At 46.6% G+C, this 12306-nt stretch overlaps 1 protein-coding gene across 2 annotated transcripts in view; it reads right to left on the bottom strand.

Annotated features, from left to right (window-relative positions):
• RBM48 (RNA binding motif protein 48) overlaps positions 1–6323 on the bottom strand; it is a 268656-nt gene extending 262333 nt beyond the window's left edge. The window contains exon 1 of one of the 2 annotated variants that reach the window (XM_069648444.1): positions 5847–6323. In XM_069648444.1, coding sequence (XP_069504545.1) covers positions 5847–5978 — 132 coding nt within the window. In that variant the 5' untranslated portion in view covers positions 5979–6323. The remainder of the gene's footprint in view (positions 1–5846) is intronic. The other variant, XM_069648443.1, reaches the window with a different exon arrangement.
• Positions 6324–12306: the final 5983 nt, after the last annotated feature.

The following is a 12306-nucleotide window of genomic DNA, read 5'->3' as shown; positions in this document are numbered from 1 at the left end:
TATCATACTATGTCCATGGACAATTCTGATAGAGTAAGTGCACAGAAGAAAGTAAGGGGGGGGGAGATAGGAAAAGGGAGAAGGGAAAGGGGGAGAGAAAAGAGAGTAAGCAGTCAAAAAGAGTGGAGAGCGAATACAATTGCAGAAGTCAGTAGTAACACATAATGTTGCAAGCCAGGATACAAGATGAAGATGGGAACAGCATGATTCAGGGCTACCATGAGTACAAGATGCAAAGGAAGTCCAGCATGAGAGTTGAGAAAGAGTGACGCACCGTGAATGAATGAAGTCCATAAAAGTCAAATCCAGCATTGGCCTCAAGACAGTGATGGTGAAGGAAGGCACCAGGTGGGCGTGGCTTGCTAAGTGGTGAAAAAGAACGGGAAGGCCCCAGGTGGGCGGGGCTTGCTAAGTGGTGAAAAAGAGCGGCAGGCAGGCACCAGGTGGGCGGGGCTTAGGCCAGGTGACCTAGATCCACTTGCACCTGCTCCCCATCTGCAAAGGAAAAGAAGCTGGAGGGCTCCTTAAGTAGGGAAACAGAGCGGCAAGCAGGAAGGCACAAGGTGGGCGGGGCTTGCTAAATGGTGAAAAAGAGCGGCAGGCAGGAAGGTACCAGGTTGGGCGGGGCTTAGGCCAGGTGACCTAGAACCACTTGTACCTGCTACCCACATGAAGGAACGTGCCCTGCCATTGGCCAGCGATGCGCCACGTGGGGCAAGGGACACTTTAAAGCAGTGTGTCGGCTATCCAGAGAGAAAGGTAGGGAGAGAGGCAGAGAACCACTCCCGAGATTCAAACTGAGACCCCTGCCTTTGACATCGTATTCGTCGGGACAGCATCACATCCCCCACCGAGACAGAACGACCCTGAACCAAAAGAGCAGGAATCGGGTGAGGAGAGACATGATAGAAGGGAAAGGAAGAGATATGTCACTCGAATGAGACCTGAATGCAGATCCAGGCACCACGTGCGCTATTTGGTGAAACAAATCTCCATCTGAATCTGAGGTCAGCTCGTCAGGGAGTGAACAAAGAAGAAAAGCTTTACGCATTGGGCAACCAGGTAGCTACCGAGCACATTCCCACACTGATTATAAAACTTAATGAAAGACCCACTGAGTTTTGACACATTGGCTACGGTGAACGTAGCCAGTGAGAAAGTGTTTAGAGAGCTGCCACAAAGCCTGGAGTTAATCCCTGCCACTGTAGACATTTACACCTATGAAGCCAATACGCCCCTTAAGTGTATAGGACAATTTGAGGTCGTGTGCCGCTACAAGGGGCAAGAGAAAAGAGTGCCAATACACGTGCTGGCGACAGATAGCGAGAGTGGCTGCGTACTCAGTTTCAAGGCGGCAATCGAAATGGGCCTAATACATGTCCTCTACAAGATTATGGTAGTAAGTACATAGATCCAGTATTGATGATTAAAAGACCTTTACCCCAATGTGTTCAAAGTCATCGGGAAACTGCGGAACAGGCAAGTGAGGCTGCACATCGACGAGACAGTGCACCCCATAGCACAATATTACAGGGGCATACCGGTTAATACAAAAAAAGTGGAAGACAAGCTACACAAGCTGCTGGAACAGGACATAATAGAGCCGGCCACAGGCTCCACCACGTGGGTGTCGCCCATTGTCCCGGTGCACAAGAAAGGCTCTGATGCAATCAGACTGTGCGTCGACATGAGAAGGCCCAACCAAGCCATCCAGAGAGAGAGGCTCATGGCACCACGCATCATCTACTGAATGGGGACAGGGTCTTCTCAAAATTGGACCTAGAAAAAGGGTATCATCAGTTGGTATTTAGCCCCGAGAGCAGAAATCACAACGTCACCCACCTGGGGCTACACAGGTATAAAAGATTATGCTTTGGGGTCTTCCTCAGCTGCAGAGATATTCCAGGCGGAAGTCCACAATGTGATAAAACACATCCCAAACTGTATAAACTATAGTGACGACATCCTAGTGTTCGGGACGGATGTGGGGAAACACAAGACCTTAGCAAAAGTGTGTAAGGCGTTGGAAGCCGCAAACCTCACCCTCAACCAGGAGAAGTGTGAGTTTAGGAAAGGCACACTATGCTTCTTTGGCCATGTATTCTCAGAAAATGGCATGACACCGGATCCTGACAAGGTCGCTGCGCTGAACGAAACATCGCCCCGAAGTAACATCTCAGGTTGTTTCTGGGCCTCGCCAGTTACTGCACAAGGTACATTAAAGACTTTGTCACAGTCAGCGACCACCTGAGAGTGCTGACCAAACAAAATGCAGCTTTCGACTGGTCTGAAAGATGCCAACGCGCCTTCAAGATGATTCGGGAAAGAGTTGCCAGAGCCGAAAACATGTCTTACTACGATGGAGGCGAAAAGCTGCGGACTGGCCGAACGGGCGCACACAGACGAGAATTTCTTAATTTTTACGAAATTGGCCTGACCAAAGGGGTTGCGTTACTGTGGGATCGACCCACCAAACAACGATCAAACCTGACTTTGGGCACAGTCCGCGCGGAATTAACAACCAGTTGGACTCTAAACACGTAGCAAAAAAGCCTATGATGTTAAGATCGATACTACTCAGTGGCATTTCTCAGACGTCCCTAATTTAGCAGTTTGGACACCAGATCAGAAGATCTACCAATTGGGGATTGGATTGATTTCCATGAATAAACTGTTGTCCTGAAGATGGCCCAAATACTGAATTGAGTGACAGCACTTGAGATGGTGCAGTACACACAGAGGCCGAAACATATGTCGACCAGATAGGAAATACTAATTTGGCTTTTCCTTTTTTTCTCTTTCACAACACCAAATAATGTTTTGCCAGGAATATAATCTTAATCATTTAGATACCCCATAATAGCTTTCACAAAAGAAGTAAAATATCTAAAAAATAATTATTGAATACAAGTGGCACATGTACTTTAATGAATTGTTAAGAGATATGGCAAAAGGTTTTTTTTAAGTTCAATAAATATGTTGTAAGTGATCACATGACTTTTTAATGTTTTTTTTTAAATAAACTGCAGTGAGTAAATAAAATTGTATAATTTGCAGACAAAGTGTCTTTGTCAAAAGAGGTGTATGATCTACTAAACGTTTGAGTAGTTGTACGATTTAACTGCCTGATGTTCATGAAGGGATTATAGAGAGGGGTAGTTGATCTGTCATATCTTTGTTGTACTTCAATACTCTCCCAGTTGTACAGATCTGACACCCCTGCCATCAAAAAATAGGGAGTACCCAATTTCTTTATTGGCATTCTTACTACGATACAGAAAGAACGGTTGACGCAAGTCCTGTGGGACTGGGTGCCATCTTGGCCCAGATAGACCCAAAAGATCCATCACAGACCCACATCGTTGCCTATGCAAGTAGAAGCCTATCAGCCACTGAGAAAGCCGATTCCCAGGCAGAGAAGGAAAGCCTGGCAGTGGTCTGGGCATGTGAACACTTTCACCCCTTTCAGTACAGCAAGCACTCCTGTTTCTATATGGCAACCACAGGCCAAGATGCCACGCTGCATCGGTAGGTGGGGGCTCCGACTGCAGGACTATTCATTCAAAATTGTACGTAGGCTAGGTAAGGAAGAAAGCCCTGATGACTTTCTATCCAGACATCTAAGAACAGGGTGTACTCCTGAACCGTCCGTGGCAGACCGGTACCTAATCCAAAAAGCCATACCAGAAGGGATTGAACCTGTACCGCTGGCCCATTAAGTGGAGTCGGACTAGGCATGTCAAATCATATGTGAATGGCTCATGTCGGGTCAATGGAGGAGAGCCAAGATATTTGGTCGCTTAGCAGCGGAGGAAGTATGATTGGGGTGGATTGGCTGCTACAGGTGAAAGAGAAGCTAGCACTCTCAGATGACAATCTCTTGTTGAAGGGTCACAAGGTTGTGATCTCAACATCCCTAAAACAGAAGGTGATTGAGCTTGCACATGAGGGTCAGAGGTGTGGTCTACACGAAGCGCATGCTGCGCCAGAAAGTGTGGTTTCCACAGCTAGACACCATGGTAGAAGAGCTCCTGAAACTGTGCCCCACTTGTTGCCTCCTCATGCTGAATTCGGCATCCAGAGCCGTTGAGAATGTCAGAACTGCCGGGAGGCATATGGGAAGCCGTGGCAGCCGACTCTTTTGGTCCTATTGAAGGGGGGGTATGTATTGGCCGTCATGGATGAGTATTCCAGATACCCCGAAGCTCAGATTATATCCTCGACGACAGCCCACCACGTCATCCCGGTGTTGGACCGCATCTTCGCGGCTTACGGTGTCCCTCGAACAATGAAGTCGGACAATGGTCCTCCATTCAATGGACACATCTTTGCAAAGTTCAGTGAATACATGGGGTTTCACCATCACAAGGTCACCCCATTGGGGCCTCAGGCCAATGGTATGATTGAGCGGTTCATGGCCAATTTGAAGAGAGCATTGCAGGTAGCTCGGCTTACAGAACAACCGCATGAGCAAGTACTTCACCAATTATTGAAAGACTACCAGGGCACACCCCACAGCTCAACTGGGAAAACCCTTTTGGAGGTAAAGTTCAGAAGAGACATCCGTACGAGACTGCCACAGACCACTCTCGGACGCCGAAATGAGAGAACAGGATCTAGCTGCGAAAGACCAAATCAAAGACTATGCGGATGAACGCCAGAAGGCTCAGGACCCCCACCTAGGAGGTATGGTATGTCGTCGCTGTGAGACAACCTCAGACGCATAAGCACACGGCAGCCTTCATGAGGAACCCCTGATCATCATAGAGAAGAAGGGCTCCATGATCACAGCACAAGGTGACCATGGCATGACCACCCGTAATTCCTCTCATTTCAAGAAAATTCAAGTGTCTGGATCCAGGCGGTTAAGTGAGAGAATGGCGATACCCATTGACTACGTTTCCGATGACCCATATTAAGGGAATCCAGAGGACTGTTGCAGTATCTGGCCAGGAGGACCACGTCGAGGATGTTGGTGCCAGCGGCTCTAGTGAACGTTTCAGCTCTCAACCCCAGGGAGCCAGGAATAAGCATTGCGGCCTCATTGAGGAGATGGCCTAGCGAACTATGTTCCTGTATGGTTTTATCACCCCGTTGGATGACTGTTTAAATTGGGGGGTGTCATGTTGACAGTTTTTTCCGGGTGAAGGAGGTAGGAGGGGGGGGGGGTATCGGCAGTTGAAGCCGAGTGATTTAATAAAGAAGGCATATTGCGGAAACCTCAGTTAGAGTGTTGTTATTCCTGCGCAAGACGCGGGCGCAGTGGGCCACGTCCCCGTCCACTATAGCAGCATGTGTGGGAATTTGACAAAACAAATTATTTGGGGTTTTAAAACTGTATTATGAAGGCGTACATGTACATTAAAAGAAAATGCACGATAATAAGATCTGCTTGTATTCAATATTTCAGATAGCACTCTGCTTGTTATGCACCCCCCAATTTATAACCAGACCCCCTTTACACCACTAATCAACCACTCTGCTGAAACGGGGGGGGCGTTAAGAGGCCATTAGATACACCTAAACGGGAGCGGCTGTAAACTTAAATTACAATATATTTAAGTTGACACGCACTTGGAAGGAAGTGAACCGTTAATCCTTCAAACAAGGACAGCTGGGGCTTTTCTCGTTCCAGACAGGCGTCATTAATTTGGGACAGTTTTCTTCCCTGCAGTCATGGAAAGGGGCGGTTTCCTTTTATAAATCGTTGCAAAACAACAAATGAAACCGAAGACAACAATACACAGCATGCACTCCATTATATAGTGGACAACATCTGGCAAATAAATCTCCGATATCATAGAGCAATATAATAAAACCAATCGACTGCATATTTAGATACTGACCCGGACTGCCTTGGGTCTGCGCCCTTCCCTGTACTTGGCTCTGGAGTGACATGACGCCCGCTGTGCGTGATGCCCGTATACCTGCAACTCCTGTTGATGATATACTCCGGACTGCGACTCCATCCTGCTCATCTGACCATCACAATCAGAGGAACAGCAGGTAGAAGATGAACAGCACTACTGTAAAAGTGGAATAAGCCGCGTACGCTGCGCCGCCATATTGAATTAGTGTATTACTTCTGTGTTGGTAATAGAACATGTGGGTGAAAAGGAGGCACGCCATCCCCTTTAAAACTTGCACTGCGTTGATATGGCATCTAAATTAAGACAGCATTTGCGAGTAACTGATACATCATTCAATGTAACACCTTTTAAATTATGGCGTCGCTCTGAAATTGAGACTTCTCTTCTATATTTCCTATTATAAAAACAATGGCTAATCCTGCCAATGCGTAGTTTGCTTTGACCTGTGTATTAAATCCACAGAGATAGCGGGCTCTCCGAAGTTCTAATAGTAAGACCAAAGCCGCACGACATTCTCCGTTCTAGGTCGCATACACATACAAGATGGACGACACGCCTCTCCGCGCTTCGGTCATCTTATACGAGAAACAAGACATTTTAGTCTGTGCATTCTGAGTTAAGTTACCCCTCTAGTTCTTTATTGGAAGAACATAACCGTGAGTGGGTAGATCTGCGGACAGCACTGTCCAATCGGCTAAAGGAACACTCATCACAAGGTCAGGTACCAACGATCCTACGATCTCGCGTGCTGCTGCCGCAGCCCAGAATGTAACGCAATTAAAAGGTTCACAGGATAGCTGCGGCCATCTTGGAGCGGGACCAGCCGTTAACCTGTGCAATCTTGTTGAAGTTGGGCCCGGTATCAATTAAGCAACCTCAACACAATATACACTCCCAATCTCAGATGGCAGTCGGTCGGTACAACCTTCTGCCCGTCACATGGTGGGTGTCACATCAGGTCCCGCCCCGCAGGTCTGGTATGCCACAAGAGTAGTAGATGGTACAGATCAATACAGTTGTTGCGGAGTGTCTCGACCGTCCGGCGTCAGCAAGATGCCGAGAGGACGTAGCCTTGGGGAAGTGTGGGCAGTGACACTCAAGTTCACCAACACTAAAAACTGTTTCATGCATCTTCCGCATCATCTAGTATCACATCTAAGACTGCAGCAGGTAAGGCAACTCTTGCAGAGCCCGTATAAATCATGGGCATTGAGACTGACACGGGCAAAGCTGGGGGACATGCCTGTGAATGTACGCTGCTGCTGCCGCCGCCTGCTTACTGGTCCCTTATGCCCCCTTGTTCAAGTTCTTTCGTTTTACATAGCAGCTCGGTGCATGCCGGAACTTGTAGGCACCCACTTAGATTTGGAAACACTGCTCTGCTTTACAACTACTGCAATGCAAAGGCTTGATAAAGTTATGAAATAAAACCTTTTTGACAGATGATAAGGAGTTTCAACCGACTGGTTAAAAGAGGAGGATGGGTGTGAAGAGTGCTTGTGTAATACTTGGACATTTAACCTAATACGTAAACGGCAACCACATTTGCGTAAAGACAATCATTGGTATCTCAATCAGTATTGGGGAAAGGGCAGAGCTGCCATGGGGCACACAGGAAAATGGAGACGTGGGGGCAGAAACAGTATCTTAATGTTCGTTTTTCATTGAATTAATAGGTTCTCATCACTTTCTACTGTAGCTTTAAATCAATTAATGAAACTGGCATTAAAAAATAATGTAGGTCTGTGTTGTGGCCTAAAGGACGACAGGACGCTCAAGGTAGTTGCAACTGCTTTTATTCAACAACAGAACGCGGGGTAGCAATAGTCCAGGAGATGGGACAGAGCGGGTACTCAGTCTTGGCTGGGCTTTCCAGTTAACCGCACTGGAAGCGGGTTGTGCAGTTGACTGCACGCTGTGTACTTCCAGGGCCCCCAGGAGGCCTCCTGTGGCATTGGACTTACGCCCTGGAAGTGAGCTGGTATTTACTTGGGCCTTCAGTCACATTGGCCCCTCATGAGGAGCAGCGCTGTCCAGATCGACCTGTCTGGCGCTCCACCAGGCTCCTACTGGCGCCAAGAGTTCCCGCTTGCAGAGCGCGGGTCCACGAGATCACGTTGGGCCGAGATCTCGCGAGACCGTGCTCCCGCGATCATGTGATGTCCCCACAGTCTGTAATAACTCCCCACTCTATCTACATCATTCATTGGGTACCTACAGGGTCCAACCTACTGCACCCCGAATTGCAGCACTGCCACGCTTGCACATTACTAGTACAAGCCCAACGCGAGAGTTGAGCAGTCTTCCTTAAAGTTCCCTCTGTGTGCATTTGAAGCAGCATTTGGGTATACAAGAAGTCAATAGCACTGCTATCTCTAATCCTTTTCTATTCATGCACGTTTAGCAACTATATGGCTTATAGACCGCTTCATGATGGATACCTCCCCTTTATAGATTCTAACAGTTATTATTAGCACATTTAATAGTAATATTATGTAAAGTGATCATGTATAGTGCACCGCTGCCATTTTATTTGGTGGCTTTGTGGCGCATGGGTCTGCCAAAAAAAGAGAAATGTGGTTATGGGTATGCAGTTGCAAAACCTGTGGTTTTGAGGAGTGCAGCTTTTCCAAATGGCCGTGCCAAAGTGAGTGTTTTACAAATATAATCTGCTCCAATCAACAATTGTTTTTCAAAATCTTAAACCATTTTCTTCTTGTGTACATATTGAGTATGCTTCCTAAGAAAAAATCCAATTATATAATTCAGATTTTCAACACATTTGTTCCAGAAAGTCATAATTCTATTAAAGACACAAAGCGAAGGATTATGCTTCCCTTTCATTTTACTAACTCGGCAGCAAATATACAAACCAATACAACATGAAATAAAAACTACAAAAACCATTGTTTTGAGTCTTTTTGTAGTTCTGTTCTTATTGGTCCTCTAAACTGGCCACATAATACTAACATCCAATCAGCATAGTCGATAACCCTAAACCATACTGTCCCTCAACTTCACTTCCTTTCTTTGCCGAGTCAAGGATGCGTCCAGTGAACATTGCACTCCTCTCCATTCCATGCCGGTAAGATCTCAATTTCCGGATTGTTTGTGGTCCGCCACCGTACCTAGTAGAAAACATAAAGTAACTGGTCACTATAAATCGGAAAGAGGGTGGGACAATCGTAAAATCAACCACATTTCAATTTATTATCCTTTGTGTATTTAACAAATCTGTACCACATTAAGTATTCATCTTAACCCATTTCAGTGCTTGCAGTAAAAACATGTAAAACATTCCAGTACCTTTTACATTCCAATACATATATTACAATTGATAGGGTGGTATAATCCTTCGCCTCTGTTTCTTTAATAGAATTATGACTTTCTGGAACAAGTGTTGAAAATCTGAATTCTATGTCAAGACTGGAGGCTCGGATTATGCTTGGTCAAAGCTTACTCACCACTAACGATGCCACACTTTCCGTTGGTTTAAAATAGAAAGTTTTAAAAGTCGATTCATTCGACCAATCCGCCGACCTCATAATGTCCTCTACTCTGTTGAATGCCTTGGTAGCCATCGCTCCTCTTGCCAAGTGAACCCCATTTTTTACTACGTCAATGCCTGCTTGTTCCATCACCCATCTAAGCCATCTGGCTATGGTAGCCGGTGTTATGGCCTTTAAAAGCTTTACAAATAGCTATTAGTAACTGAGATACTGCTGGAGGTCTCACTTCCCTATGTCATATCCTCATATGTCGCTAAGCATCTGACCGGGCATAGTTTTGGTTGTCCTGGAAAAGATTCATAAGATATGGATCTCAAACCTGTCTTAGTCCTCCTCGTTCTGAGGAAGGTCACTCCGTTCGGTGACACACTCTTCCTGTTAATCTCTAGTGCTCTGACGTCTGACCTTTTACAAGCCAACAGGAATAGTAACATGGCTAACTTGCCTGAAATAGCCTTTCTGGATAGCTCCTGATTATCTGGCCATGATAAAAATAATTTCAAAACTGTGTCGACATCCCACAATTGAGTGTATTTTTCACTGGTGGGTCTAGTCATCTTTACTCCCTCTACTAGTGTACAGATCAGGGGATGTTCACCTATCGCTATCCCTTCGATCCAAGAGTGACCTGCCGATATTGCTGACCTGGCCGTATTGATTGTTCTGTATGCCTTCCCTTGGGCTGCCAACTGTGCTAAGAAATTTGCTACATGTTCTTCATCCGTTCCATCAGGATGAATGTTCCTCTCCGAACAGTCTCCATCTAGCCCATGCGGATTTGTAGGCCCTGTGTGTCCCTGGTGCCCAGGATTAGTTAATGATGTATTCAGCCTCATTCGATAGTCCTGGCCTAACCCAACATCTCCTGAAATCGCCCATTCGATTAGGTTGAGTCTGCCGACCCCACTAGTGGATGGCTGAGGTCCCTGGGGACTCGCACAATGAATTCGTGGCTGGGTAGTGCCACTGGGCTGTGGTGTGATAATTCCAGTAGATTGGGGAACCTTTCCTGACCCCTTCAATCTGGCGTGATTAGCACCAGCGATGCTTTCTGCCGTCTCACTTGGGCTAGCGTCCTCGCTATCATGGAGAAAGGAGGAAACGCATAGTTTGTTGGCCCCATATTTGCAGGATGTCATCTGTTGCTTCTGCCTCTGGGTCCGGTCACCAACTGAACCGGGTTAACTGTTTGTTCAGTCTCGATGCAAATAGGTCGACCTGGCATTGTCCCCATCCAACAATTAGTTCTTGAAATACCTCTGTTAGGGAAAATTCTCCAGAATGGCTAATTTCCCTTACCTACTGAATCCCTCAGCAGCTTTACTGGTTTGCTAGGATTTATTTTTTCACCTGGTAAGAGTGTGAGCCTTTTTTCTCACTATTACATGTGTGTTTAACATTTTTGTGTTCATAGACTGTGGAGCCTCACCTACTCCACAGGCATCATCTTTTTAATGTGTGTTACACAGCACCTTCAAAGCAGTGACGCAGGGTTGTCTTTTAGACTTCCCAACTCAGACTCCATTTTCTGGGACTGACTACTGTCTCCCAGAACACATAAAGTTGCCATTAACTTTATTAGCCTCTGTAAAACCACAGACCCAGTACAAACCATCGTACACGGAAAGGGTTAATACTTATCCCTTTTTGTCTGTTTCTCTTGGAGCATTATTTCGCTCCCTTTTCATCAAGACTTGGATGGTGGCAGTGGTAACTACCCTATTTTTCCTACCGTGGTTATCTTAAATAACCATGGTATTGTTTTAGGCTATCTTGGTAGCCTCGAACTTAAACCCGCTAGACTATATATGTTTTATTACAGTTCCGGCTGGGTTTATTCGCCATTTCTTTTTGTAAAAGTCTTTCTCGTGTTTTACTCTGTGCGCCAAACCAGGTTTAATTCCTTTGTTCACTGTCTTTTCGCGGGCTTCTATGCAGAAGCCCTCCTTGGGCACCTGTATGTCTGGGGGGGGGGGCAGGATGTGAGGGAGGGGTTTAGGGCTCCCTGCACAGGGTTTCCTTGGAGACCCATGTCGCACTCTGAAATGATTGGCTGTGGTGACTGTCCCGGCGGGACAGCCACCCTACCGTGTGATTGACAGCCAGGCTGTGTGAATGGGGAAAAACTGCATAAAAAGCAGGTCTCTGGGTCTGGAAAGCCAGAGTCGCCACTGGAACGAAAGAACCGATGAGGAGCTGACGGAAGAGGACCCCTACCACGACTAAACCACCCGGTGAAGCCCTGCTGCAGGTCCGAATCCTCGAACTCCAACGACAGAGAATATTCTCCAGGAATCTTCTTCCCCTGAGCTAGTGGGACCACCCAGTTCGCCCAAACTGCAAGTCAGGACTCCCTCCTCTGGTCGAATTCGCTGTACAGAGCTACAGTGGGCCGGATAGCCAGGAAGGTCGGACCCTGCTTGGGTTTTAAGGAGCGCACCTTTTATTCGTTGCTTTGCTCTGCTGCTGGTTTCTTCCCTGGGTAATACAGGACCCTCCAGTCTTCCTACTTCGTGTCAGTCTGACAGTCGCTTCAGGGACTGTGAGATTGCAGGAACTACCAGGAACATCCGCCTCAGCTACACCCTCTTCTCCATTTGAAGGTACTGTGCAAATCTGGTTATGCGTTTTGTTCATCCGCGGTGAAGGTGTGTGAAACCTTTGGCTATCTCGTAGGCTTGTCCTTCTCTTCTCTTTAAACTAACTTTTCTGCCGACCAACTTCGTCCGGAACTCTTGGCAGGACTTAACCGCAAACTACCCTGAACTGTGCATCTTGCGCAAAAGACTTTTGTCCTATTGACTTTGACCCTAAGCCTATTTGATTTGGTTCCATCACTGTAGTTCCTCTTTCTAGATTGCCCTGCTTACTTACCTGTTGGTGTTGCTCAATTTCTGCCTAACATTGTCTTTCCCTCCCTTTTTAAT

The sequence above is a fragment of the Ambystoma mexicanum genome, chromosome 2q (genome assembly GCF_040938575.1).
Source record: "Ambystoma mexicanum isolate Mex_15411 chromosome 2q, UKY_AmexF1_1, whole genome shotgun sequence".
NCBI classification, from domain to species: Eukaryota; Metazoa; Chordata; class Amphibia; order Caudata; family Ambystomatidae; genus Ambystoma; species Ambystoma mexicanum.
This window is presented reverse-complemented; position numbering and strand designations above follow the sequence as displayed.